Below are 13,485 nucleotides of genomic sequence, written 5' to 3' on the forward strand. Positions count from 1 at the left end.
ATTCATAAAATGCTCTTTAAAACCCAGGTCCATGAGTTGAGTACCTATGTCTTCTTCTATGTACTTAATTGTTTCAGGTCTTATGTTTAGATCTTTGATCCATTTTGAGTTAATTTTTGTACAGGGGGAGAGACTGTAGTCCAGTTTCATTCTTTTGCATGTGGCTTTCCAGTTTTCCCAGCACCATTTATTGAAGAGGCTTTCTTTTCTCCATTGTGTGTTGTTGGCCCCTTTATCAAAAATTATTTGACTATATATATGTGGTTTTATTTCTGGACTTTCTATTCTGTTCCATTGGTCTGAGTGTCTATTTTTCTGCCAATACCATGCTGTTTTGATTGTCGTGGCCCTATAATATAGTTTGAAGTCAGGTATTGTAATGCCCCCAGCTTCATTCTTTTTCTTTAGGATTGCTTTGGCTATTCGGGGTTTTTTTATAGTTCCATATAAATCTGATGATTTTTTGCTCTATTTCTTTAAAAAATGTCATTGGAAGTTTGATGGGAATTGCAATAAATTTGTATATTGCTTTGGGTAATATAGCCATCTTGATTACATTTATTCTTCCTAGCCAAGAACAAGGTATATTCTTCCATCTCATATCTTTTTCAATTTCCCTTAACAATGGTTTATAGTTTTCATTATATAAGTCCTTTACATTCTTTGTTATGTTTATTCCTAAGTATTTTATTTTTTTTGTTGCAATCGTGAAGGGGATTATTCTTTTGAGTTCCTTCTCAGTTGTTTCATTGTTGGCATATAGAAAGGCTATTGACTTCTGTATGTTAATTTTGTATCCTGCGACCTTACTGTATTGGCTTATTGTTTCTAGTAGTCTTTTTGCGGATTCTTTGGGGTTTTCGATGTATAGGATCATATCATCTGCAAAAAGTGATACCTTTACTTCTTCTTTTCCGATATGGATGCCTTTTATTTCTTTGTCTTGTCTGATTGCTCTGGCTAGAACCTCTAGTACCACATTAAATAAGAGTGGAGAGAGTGGACAACCCTGTCTTGTTCCTGATTTAAGGGGGAAAGCCTTCAGTTTAGTGCCATTTAATATGATGTTAGCTGATGGTTTATCATATATGGCCTTTATCATGTTGAGATATTTTCCTTCTATACCCATTTTGTTGAGAGTCTTAAACATAAAATTGTGTTGTATTTTATCGAAAGCCTTTTCTGCGTCTATTGATAAGATCATGTGGTTTTTGTTCTTTGTTTTGTTGATATGGTGTATTACATTAACCGTTTTACGTATGTTGAACCATCCTTGAGATTCTGGGATGAATCCCACTTGATCATGATGTATTATTTTTTTAATATGTTGTTGTATTCGATTTGCTAGTATTTTGTTTAGTATTTTAGCATCTGTATTCATTAGAGATATTGGTCTGTAGTTTTCTTTTTTTGTGCCATCCTTGCCTGGTTTTGGTATGAGGGTTATGTTGGCCTCATAAAATGTGTTTGGAAGTATTGCTTCTTCTTCAATTTTTTGGAAGACTTTGAGTAGAATAGGAACCAAGTCTTTTTTGAATGTTTGATAAAATTCGCTGGTATAGCCGTCAGGGCCTGGACTTTTATTTTTGGGGAGGTTTTTAATGGTTTTTTCTATTTCTTCTCTACTGATAGGTCTGTTTAGGCTTTCTGCTTCTTCTTGACTCAGTCTAGGAAGGTTGTATTTTTCTAGGAATTTATCCATTTCTTCTAGGTTGTTGAATTTAGTGGCATAAAGTTTTTCATAGTATTCTACAATAATTCTTTGTATATCTACGGTGTCCGTGGTGATTTCTCCTCTTTCATTTTGGATTTTGTTTATATGAGTTCTTTCTCTTTTTTCCTTGGTAAGTCTTGCCAAGGGTTTGTCAATTTTGTTGATCTTTTCAAAGAACCAGCTCCTTGTTCTATTAATTTTTTCTATAGTTTTTCTGTTCTCTAATTCATTTATTTCTGCTCTGATTTTTATTATCTCCTTTCTTCGGCTGCTTTTGGGTTGTCTTTGTTCTTCTTTTTCTAGTTCCTTAAGGTGGGAAGTTAAGTGGTTCACTTGGGCTCTCTCTTGTTTGTTCATATATGCCTGAAGTGATATGAACTTCCCTCTTATCACTGCTTTTGCTGCATCCCATAGATTCTGATATGTCGTATTGTCATTTTCATTAGTCTGTATATATCTTTTGATCTCTGCACTTATTTCTTCTTTGACCCATTCATTTTTTAAAAGTATGTTGTTTAGTTTCCACATTTTTGTGGGATTTTTTTCCTCTTTTTTGCAGTTGAATTCTAGTTTCAAGGCTTTATGATCAGAAAATATGCTTGGTACAACTTCAATTTTTCTGAATTTGCTGATGTTGTTTTTGTGGCCCAACATATGGTCAATTCTTGAGAATGATCCATGTACACTGGAGAAAAATGTATACTCAGTCACTTTGGGATGAAATGTCCTGTAGATGTCTATCATATCCAGGTGCTCTAGTGTTTTGTTTAAGGCCACTATGTCTTTGTTGATTCTCTGTTTGGATGACCGATCTAGAGCCGTCAGCGGTGTATTGAGGTCTCCAAGTATGATTGTATTTTTGTCAGTTTTTGTTTTAAGATCAATAAGTAGCTGTCTTATATATTTTGGTGCTCCTTGGTTTGGTGCATATATATTAAGAATTGTTATGTCTTCTTGATTCAGTGTCCCCTTAGCCATTATGAAATGGCCATTTTTGTCTCTGAGTACTTTTCCTGTCTTGTAGTCAGCATTATCCGATATGAGTATTGCTACACCTGCTTTTTTTTGGATGTTATTTGCTTGGAGTATTGTTTTCCAGCCTTTCACTTTGAATTTGTTTTTATCCTTGTTACTTAGATGCGTTTCCTGTAGGCAGTTTGCTGAATATTTTAAGCCCACTGTTAAGACGTACTGCTCAGAAAAAAGACTCCTTTCAAAATATCACTGCTCACTGACAATGCACTTGTTCACCCAGGAGCTCTAACGAAGATGTACAAGATTCATGTTGTCTTCATGCCTGCTAACACAGCACTCATTCTGCAGCCCATAGATTGAGGAGTAATTTTAACTTTAAGTCCTCTTATTTAAGAAAGACATTTCATAAGGCTATAGCTGCCATAGATAGTGGTCCTTCTGACAGAACTGGGCAAAGTAAACTGAAAACCTTCTGGAAAGAATTCACCATTCTAGATGCACTAAGAATATTTGTAATTTACAGGGAGAGGTCAAAATATCAACATCAACAGGAGTTTGGAAGAAGTTGCTGCCAACCCTCATGGATGACTTCGGGGTTCAAGACTTCAGTGCAGGAAGTAACTATAGGTGTGGCGGAAATAACAAGAGAACCAGAATTAGAAGTGATGCCTGAAGGTGTGACTAGATTGCTGCCACTCATGAAAGAACTAACAGATGAGGAGTTACTTCATATAGGTGAGCAAAGAAACTAGCTCCTGGAGATGGAATCCACTCCTGGGAAGATGCTGTGAAGGTTGTTGAAACAAGAACAAAGGATTTAGAATATCACATAAATTTAGTTGCTAAAGCAGTGGCAGGGTTAGAGAGGACTGACTCCAATTCTGAAAGACGTTCTACTGTGGGTAAAATGCTATCAACTGTTATTACACACTCCAGAGAAACCATCTGCAAAGGAAATCAATCCATGCAGCACACTTCATTGTTGTCTTATTTTGAGAAATTGCCACAGCTGCCCCAGCCTTTGGCAACCAACACCCTGACTGGTCAGCGGTCAGCAGCCGTCACCATCAAGGCAAGACCCTCCGCCAGCAAAAAGGCTACCGGCTGTCTGAAAGCTCAGATAATGGTTAGCATGTTTCAGCAATAAATTTTCAATTGAGGTATGTATAGTGTTTGTTGTAGACATAATGCCGCTGCACACTTCACAGACTACAGTGTAGTATAAACATAGCTTTTGTATGCACTGGGAAGCCGAAAAACTTGTGCGAGTTGCTTTATTGTGGTATTTGCTTTGTTGCTGTGGTCTGGAACCGAACCTGTAGTATCTCCGAGGCATGCCTGTACCCTAGATTAGAGGTCAGCAAACAATCCTGGAAAGGGCCAGGGAGTAGGCATTTTGACTCTGTGGGCCACAGGGCTCTGTTACAACTGCTCACCTCTGCCCTCCTTGCGTGAAAACTGCCATTGGCAACAGGAAAACAATGGCATGGCTGAGTCCCGCTAACACCTCATTTACACAACAGGCAGTGGCTGGATCTGGTCCATGGACCAAAGTTTGTCAGCCCCTTTCTGACCCCAAGAAACGAGGCCCTCCATCCAGCCCCAGCACCCTGATCCAACCTCCAGGTCTGTTGCCATATACACTGCTCACAAAAATGAAGGGATCAGGGAACTTGCCAATACTTTAGTACTTTCAGCCTTTTGTATAGTGAATTTTCACCAATGAAATAAAAGTTGGTTTTCCATCTCATTTGACTTGTTTGCTTTTCTGATGTTCTTGTTCAATAAAAAATCAAATGCTTCTTTTCTTTATCGCTTCATATTCACTTTGAAATATCCCCTAATTTCTGGGAGCAGTATATTAAAACTCCAATGAATCTCCTCAGAAAAACACTTTGTGTCAGCAAAGTGCTAGTGAGTTTTAGGGACCTCCCACATGAGAGAGAGAATGGAGAGTTAACCCACTGCTGGGCCAGAAACAATTCCAAAGATAACACGTCACCGCGGCAAACAGCCTCAGCTTATCTCCTTAGCTGACATGTTTTCCTCTTTGGTCTTTCATGAAATGTGAATCAGACGGTTTCTCCTGCAGGGGGTTACCGGTCTGGAATGAGGAGTGGTGAGTGAAGGGAAATTACAAAATCGCATTTAAAAATAACTTGCAGCCTGACAGCAAAGCCAGACTTTTTAAAGGAGACAGCAGCTCTTGTCAACGGATCATCGCACTCTCAGGGCCCCTGCCCCCGCCCTCCCCGAAAGCCCATGGCGCCTCCAGGAGGAGCATTTGGGAAAGGAGAATGCACACACATCTAATGAAACAGGCGAAGGCACAGTTGTGTAACACGGGGAACAAAAAGGCCAGTGGGAAACAGCAGGCACTCCTGGCCATGCAGGCCTGGTGAGGGCAGAGCATGAGGCAGTATCCCGGTATTACCCCAGGTGCGCATGGGCAAGCGTTCCTGGCTCTGCGGTGCAGGGGCTACAGCTTAGTAGCTGCTTGTCTGCTTTAGAATGCAGCTGCAAAGCAATAGCTTTCCCCTTAGAACTCAGACGTTTTTTATTCTTTTCTTTTCTTTTTAAAAATTCAGTGAGAGGAAGGGAGGCAAAGAGACTGACTCCTGCATGCATCCAGACCAGGATCCACCTGGCAAACCCACCAGGGGGCGTTGCTCCATTGCAACCAGAGCTCTTAGCGCCTGAGGCAGAGGCCATGGAGCCATCCTCAATGCCCAGAGTCAACTTGCTCCAATCAAGCCATGGCTGCAGGAGGAGAAGAGAGAGAGAGAAGTAGGGGTAGGGGTGAGGGGATGGAGAAGCAGATGGGTCCAGGACATCCACACACCAGGCCGATACTCTACCACTGAGCCAACTGGCCAGGGCTGCAGAAGTTTTTGGTTGCCTTTTCCTGCTGGAAGGCTACTCACCGAGGTCAGTGCTTCCACGTTGGCGCCTGTCAGACAGAGGTAGCGGACCACATCGAGAATCCCATTGTTGGCTGCAAGGTGCAGAGGTGTTCGTCCGTACTGCAGGAGACAAAAAGACCCTAGAGAGTCCTTCTCATGACTGTGCCTCAGGATGAAGTGAATGGAGCCTATCCCCTGGGGCAAGCGCTAGGGGAGGAACCTGGGATCCACCAGATGGAAACAGGAGGCCTTGTCTAGAAGCTTGCCTTTTCCCAACGAAGGCACGCCAAGCACAATGTTTATAAGCATTTTTTTAGTTGAAAGAGGAACTACAAAATAAAACTTCAAAAGGATGAAAGAGTGGGAGGTTTATCATAAGGTAATCAGGTCTCTGCTGTGCTGGCATAAAGGAGGGTTGAGTCAGGGCTTATGGGCTCCAAGGTTCCAGAAAGATCTGCACCACAGTTCAAATGCAGACACAGCAGGGGAAGAAGGGATGGAAGGACAGCCAGTGAAGTCATTCTGATGAGGTGAAATTCCAAATACATGCCTACCAAATTTTTTATGAGTACGGTTCCAAATTATGTGCCAAAGCACCTCAGGGCACTGCAGTAGATTCATAGGGTCATGATAAATGTTTTAAATTTTCGATGAAACCAGCAGGTTCTAACCCCAGGTGAACTAGATTCAGGTAGTTCACAGCCTCCACATTAGACTGCTCTGTCTTCCTTTCCATGACATCATGTCTGCACAATGGGGATTTGGTGACTGCTATAAGAACGTATCTTGAGAAAATTAATGTAGAGTGGGCAGTAGGGGTAGTGGTGTCTGGTCTGACTCCACGGTCTGAGGAGCTGTGAGGTGCCCAATGAGCGCACCTATCCCATTTGTACATTATTGTGGGTGTGTAAGAATGATATTAAAATAGTAGGTTCCTTTCAATTTATGTGAATCATTTACTGCAACAGCTACTAACTTATTAGGATGTGAATATTTACTAGGTTGTTTAGACTGAGCTACTTAATAAACAGAACTGTAAGGTACTTCTTTTGCCTTGAGGAAACCGTGGAAAAATTACTGAGATACTGCAGATGTTGGGAACCAAGAAAGTCTGGGTATCTCTGTCTTCTGTTGCTTATTAGCAAATACCAGTCTTTGTTATGGAGTTAACACCGGCTTATTTAAAATATCCAAACAACATAAAAGGGTTAATGGTATAAAAGAGAAGTCCTCCACAAAGCTGCTGTGAGCTGAGCCTGAGCCCTGAAGGTGGCTGGGGAGCCTGTCAGTGGAACATTAATAAAAACTTGATGAGCCTTGGCTGAATAGCTCAGTTGGTTAGAGCATCATCTCCATACTCAAAGGTTGTGAGTTCGATCCCTGGTCAGGGCTCATACAGGAACAGACTGATGTTCCTGTTTCTCTCTCTCTCTAAGATCAATAAATAAATTAAAAACAAAGCAAAAAGAACTTGATCGTCATGAAATTCTACCCATGCAGGTGAAGAATGGACTGAACTTTGCTGCTGATTCTAAGAGGTTGAAATTAGAAAGCGAAGGAGTTTTCCTCCAGCTGAGCTCAACGCAGTGACAAAATCATCTCCTGAATGCCTTCTACGTGCCGTCTCTGGGCTGTACATAATGAAAATACGTGTTTATGTCACTGTGTATGAACTACCACAGCCATCTACAGTATCGAAAATGGCTAGCCTTCCTAATAAGTTCGATGAAAAATATTTTTAAATGTTAAGGCTGTCCCATTAAACGAGCCAGTTGTTTTTATTTTCAGAGAATTTACATTTATTATGTAAAAAGAATTGTACACATGAAACCTATATAATTTTATTAACCAGTGTCACCCAAATAAAAGCAATAAAAAAATTTTTTTTTAAAGGTTTTATTTATTGCCTGACTTGTGGTGGCGCAATGGACAAAGCGCCGACCTGGAATGCTGAGGCCGCCGGTCAGAAACCCTGGGCTTGCCTGGTCAAGGCACGTATGGGAGTTGATGCTTCCTGCTCCCCTCACCCCCCGCCGAATCAGTTGTTTTTAAACATGAAAGTCTAGGATTATGTTGCTGGGTATGTTAGAGCATATTTAACAAGCATAGTTTTTGCATTTAGGCATGAGGAGAACATGAGGTCCCTCCCTTCTTTAGATTAGTGCAAAACAGCATGGGAGGTGGTGCTTCTTCACCTAAGCTGTGCACACAATGGCCAAGACTAAATGTATTCAAATGAGTGCCACAATGTTCCTTGAAACTTCTTTTTATTCATTTAAAGACTCCTAGAAGGAAAGCCAAGGGCTTGATGCTTCTTAATATTACATTTGGCTTTTCCCTTAAGCCACTTACATAACTGACTTGGCAAGATTAGAATGGGATAAACTAAGAAAGCAACCGGCAGCTAATGGCTAAGACCTAGGATATTGCCTTTTCATACTTCTAGAATGTGAAGATTACCACTTTCAATTTCCATTAGAATCACATAATATGTGACAAAATGATTTTTTTGCAGTAGTATAATTTCCAGTTGCTTCAGATATTAATTTGTTCACCTCCAACAAATCATAATAAAATTTTGCTAGCATTATGCCTGCCATTTATAAAAAACAGTCCCCACAATTAATAAAAAATAGGATTTTGTTTTTAACATAATCTGAACAGAATAGTGCTTTTCTCTCATATAGTTACAGGGTCAAAACCACATGAATAGTCGACTGTTCTATCTTATTTGGTAATGAAAACCTAGATGGTTATTTAGGGAAAGGGAAGGTGTTACCTAACTTCTAGAAGTTGACATATGAGATTTAAAAAAATCAACCTAGGAACATGGAATTATTTATTTTCATTTCTTTTTTTATTCCCCAAATAATAGCATCCCCTTGGTCTTACAACATTGAGCACAAAAAAGGTGCAATAAACTTTTGACCATGAAACTCTCAGTGGGGGAAAGCTAAGAAGAGAGAACTGGTCTTAGGAATCTCAATCAAATCTTAACTCATTAGGTGTTTTCCTGAAGACTCAGAGCTCCAGGAAGATGCCTCAATGTGTACCATGTTTTCTGATCCTCCACAGCAGCAGTTCTCAACCTGTGGGTTGCGACCCCGGGGGTCGAACAAGCAAAACACAGGGGTCGCCTAAAGCCATTGGAAATACATATTTTATTGATATTTAAAAATGTATTGTATAATAAATATGTATTTTCCGATGGCTTTAGGCGACCCCTGTGTTTATGTATTTCTGATGGCTTTAGGTGACCCCTGTGTTTATGTATTTCCGATGGCTTTAGGCGACCCCTGTGTTTTGGTCGTTAGACCCCCGCCGGGGTCGTGACCCACAGGTTGAGAACCGCTGCTCTACAGGTAGATGGTGTCTGTCTGTCTCTCTCTCTGTGCCCTTAAGTCATAAACCAGGTGAGGTAGGGAGTATTTATCAATGCAGTCATTTTATGTTACTTCCCACAATTATATGAAAGTCATATGTAAGATATGACTTCAAGTGGAGAGGTCCAAAAGCAAAGAACAGGTCCATCTGAGCCACACTGACTGAACAATGAAGAGAAGCAGACGGGAACTTGAGCAAAAACCAGAAGCAGGCAACCCACACTGACCTTCCGGGGTCCTTTTCTCCAGCCTTACCTTGTTGGAGATATCCAAATTGCAGCTGGCTTCACAGAGGGCCACCACAATCGGCACGTTGCCATCTTTGCAGGCCACGTGGAGGGGGGTGTTGCCGTGCCTATCTTGGAAATTGACGAAGCATCCCTGGCTGATGAGAGTGTGAATGACCTCCATCTGACATCGTCTTACAGCAAGATGAAGAGCGATGTGTCCGTCCTGCAACAGACACCAGAGGCCATGAGCACTCTCACTTGGGCACATGGGCCTGGCCTCGCTTCTCCAGCACTATCGGGCTAGGTTTAACTGGGATAGGATCCCTGCTGAAGAGCCTGAAGGAGGATTAAAGACCACAGACTTCTCTCCTGGGGTCTGGGGGATAGGCTCCATACACTCCACTCTGAAGAATCAGGCTGTGTTGTCCATTAGCGTGGTTAACCTAAGCTTGGCCAGTACAATTAGATGAAAGATTTGACACTTCTTTTTGTCTCTGAATGTACAGGACTTAAGTAATTGTTGGGATTCCAATGGTCTGTTTTACTAAGTAGTCCAAACACACTTAAAAACATTTGCTCAGCAATCTTTACATTAGAAGCTGAGAAAGAAACGTGAAGTGATTTGCTCAAGGGCTGTCACATATATGAAAAGCAAAGATAATATGCTTAATATTTGTTTCCCACTAAAGGTCAGTCCGAGAATTCCTTCTGCCTAGCATAGAATCCCTGGTGAGCAGATGTGCTGAGTTTCAGGAGCTGGGCAGATGGTTTGGAAACATTTGTATAACTTCTCTGTTCCAGGGCTTATTAATCTCAGCATATAAACATTTTGGTCCTGTCCTGTGAGCTGTGGAGTATAAACAGCACCACTGGTCTTTATCTACTAGATGCCAGTAGTAATGCCCACTCATGGCACAACAACCATTAAATGTCTCCAGCTATTGCCAAATGGCCCCTGGGAGTGGGGTTGCACCCAGTTGAGAACCACTTTTTTTGTCATAAATGGCAGCTACTATATTATCTGGTGTCCAAATCTAACTATATACAGCAACATCACAGCCTCATTTTAAGTAAAAGTTCACAATTATAACAGATTATGTTGAATGTGCTTAATTAAAAAAGGAACACCTGGAGTAGAATTGAGATTGCCAGACAAATAAGAGTGGTTTATTGTCTTTATACAAAATAGCAGGCGATGGAGAGAAATCAACCACTTGTTTCTTTCTCTACAAATAACTAGTGTGTTGCCAAAGTTAGTGCTAAATCAAATTGTCTTGTGTTCTGTGATCATCACTGTAGCTGCTCCAAGCTAAAATGGTTAAAAATAAAGGAGACCTGAGTCATCTGACCAACTCACAACTTTTGTTACATGCCACAAACAAATATTATTAAACAGAATCTAGAAAAGTTCATGGAATCTTTGGAACAGAGAAGACAAATAATAATTACAATTTGGCACATTCAAGTTTATTTTAGGTAAACTGAGGAAGTCCTGTGGTCCCTCCAGCTCCCGGATCACTTCTCAGTGAGTGTGATACATTCAGCCACGAAGTACCTTGTCAGAGGCATTGAGATCGGCTCCATGTTCAGCCAGACACTCCACGATGTCGTGGTAGCCCCGGGCGGAGGCCGTCAGGAGGGGCGTCTCCCCTTCCCGGTTCTTAATGTTGACGTTGCAGCCGGCTTCACACAGGGCTTTGGCCACAGAGTAGTAGCCATGCCAGGCAGCACAGTGCAGAGCAGTTTCTTCTTCCTGGCCAGGGAGACAAGTGCACTGAGGAGGAGATTGTGATAACAGGAAAGAAAGTACAGGCGTGGTGAGAGTCCCTGCTGACTTTGGCAGCAAAGTCAAGGTAACTGAGAGAATGAACGAACAGCTTATTGGAGTAAAGCATTAATCTGAAATAACAGACAAAGGCTTCTCCTTCATTAGTTTTCTTCCCTCAACACTTGAGTGTTGGATGAATTTGGCATTCTCAGCACGAGTGACAGTCAACTTTGGGGAACCCACTGGAACCAACATCTCAGCTCTTTTGAATAAATTCCCAGTGTGGGTGGATTTTTAGCATCTTTCTTATGAAAGTGCTTTCATTTACTTCATCTGAGATCATGAACAGTAGGAAGGTGCTTCTTCGAACAAGAATTCTTCTAATAATCTTGATGTGTCACGACTTCTGTCATGCACATTCAGAAAGATGAGTCACCTAGACGAACTATTGCTGTGGCAAATAAAAGTAACCGAGATAACCAGGCTTTATTAAGTCAAGGAAAGGGCTGCCTGTGAGGTCTTTGGGTTGTAAAGCTATATGTTCATGGTCCACAGCATTAGACACACGTCTGAGAGGCCACTGCAGTGTCCTGGTTACTGACAGGAGGAACTCTGCAACCAGGCTGTGTGGTTTCAAACCCCAAACCCCAGCTCCACCGCTTATGAGCAACATGAGCTTGGGCAAGATACTGAGGGAGGAAGGGCCCAAGGCCCGAGTCAGTTTAGAAAGTACAAACCACAGCCATGCAGCTCTTTAATCAGCTCCCTGAAGCAACTTGCGACACAAGCAAGGAAAACGGGATATGCGAGCAGTGAAGGACAAATGGTCCGAACCTCCCCTTCACATCCCCTCCCCTCCCGGAGACAGGAGGGACACACACGTCTGCAGACAAAGAAATCAGGCGCCTTTCAGGTGAAAGCTGAAGCTGTAAAGGTATGTAAGACTCAAAAACGCTAATTTTGGGGAGCTCGTGTCTTGGTGCCTAGTAGGCCACCCTGCTCCACCAGCTAATAAATCCTCTTCCTTTAGCACATTGTCTGAGCATCTTTGTCCTCTGGGACTCACTTCCTTTGTTCCTGCAATAATGCAGAACCTCTTCCTGCCTCAGTTTTCTCTTTTGTAAAGTGAAAATGATAGTAATAGTAACCTACCTTTTAGGGTTGTCCAGGTGGGGATTAAATAAAAGAATGATAGATGGTGCTTGTGTTACAGACCCTACCCTCTGGAATCTAAGCAGACACTTGGATAAAACCCCAAGGACTGGTGCATATCATTCTCTGCCCACACATCCACGCAGCGAGCAAACGGAATTGAGAGTGTCAACCACCATGACCCACCTTGTCCTGGAAATTGGGATTGGAGCCAAAGCTGCACAGTAACTGAACCACATCGGCGTGGCCGTAGCGAGCTGCCACGTGAAGGGCCGTCTCCCCAGACTGCAAAAGAAATAGCCAAAGGTTCAGAGCACCCCTGGGAGCAGGCTGTGGACTAGAACGCACAGGACTGGAGGCCCGTTCCACACACGCCAGCCTTCATGGCCTCCCTCTGTGAGTTCCCACCTCCTCGGTCCAGATGCCCCTCTGGTTCAGGGACTCTGGGGTAGAGTGTCCACCGCGTAGTTAATGTTAAACTCACGCACCTGGCTCATCCTGTTTGTCATAAACCCCAAGTGAGAATGCTTTCCCTTGTCTGTCATGGCTATTCTCAAACTCCTTTATAACACTGATGCTTCTAGCTATAGGATTTCTCTAAATATTAGGGTCATTATACAGCAGACATTTACATTTAAATAAATAATGTTTCTGATTTCATTGTCTAGGTTTAGAATCATGAGACTATTCTTATAGTCTCAGAGATTTTAAAACATCACTATTCAGCCCATACAATAACTTCCAGTGAATTAGTAACAGAAGCAACTTCCTTCCTTAAATCCTTTTTTAAAAAATTGATTTTATAGAGAGAGAGGAAGAGAGAGAGAGAGACACTGATTTTGTTATTCCACTTATTTAAAAAAAATTTTAGGCCCTGGCTGGTTGGCTCAGTGGTAGAGCATCAACCCGGTGTGTAGAAGTCCCAGGTTCTATTCCCAGCCAGGGCACACAGGAGAAGCGCCCACCTGCTCCTCCACCCCTCCCCCTCTCCTTCCTCTCTATTTCTTTCTTCCCCTCCCGCAGCCAAGGCTCCACTGAAGCAAAGTTGGCCTGGGCACTGAGGATGGCTCCATGACCTCTGCCTCAGGAGCTAGAATGGCTCCCCGAAATGCAGCAATGCCCCGGATGGGCAGAGCATTGCCCCCTGGTGGGCATGCCAGGTGGATCCCGGTCGGGTGCATGCAGGAGTCTGTCTGACTGCCTCTCCACTTCTAACTTCAGAAAAATACAAAAAAAAAAAAATGTTATTGATTGAATTTAGCAAGGAAGAAAGGGGGAGAGAGAGACAGGAATATCAATCTGCTCTTTTATGTGACCTGACCAGGGATTGAACCAGCAACCTCTGTGCTTTGGGACGATG

The 13,485-nt window shown here is 42.3% G+C and overlaps 1 protein-coding gene across 5 annotated transcripts in view; it reads right to left on the reverse strand.

Moving 5' to 3' along the window:
• DAPK1 (death associated protein kinase 1) overlaps positions 1 to 13,485 on the reverse strand; it is a 194,530-nt gene that overhangs the window by 38,207 nt on the left and 142,838 nt on the right. For all 5 annotated transcript variants that reach the window (XM_066256949.1, XM_066256947.1, XM_066256945.1 and 2 more), the window contains exons 15-18: positions 12,312 to 12,410; positions 10,761 to 10,958; positions 9,231 to 9,428; positions 5,614 to 5,712 (exon numbers count right to left, since the gene is read on the reverse strand). In XM_066256949.1, the coding sequence (XP_066113046.1) occupies positions 5,614 to 5,712; positions 9,231 to 9,428; positions 10,761 to 10,958; positions 12,312 to 12,410 (594 nt within the window). The remainder of the gene's footprint in view (positions 1 to 5,613; positions 5,713 to 9,230; positions 9,429 to 10,760; positions 10,959 to 12,311; positions 12,411 to 13,485) is intronic.

The sequence above is a fragment of the Saccopteryx bilineata genome, chromosome 2, assembly GCF_036850765.1.
Source record: "Saccopteryx bilineata isolate mSacBil1 chromosome 2, mSacBil1_pri_phased_curated, whole genome shotgun sequence".
Lineage (NCBI taxonomy): Eukaryota > Metazoa > Chordata > Mammalia > Chiroptera > Emballonuridae > Saccopteryx > Saccopteryx bilineata.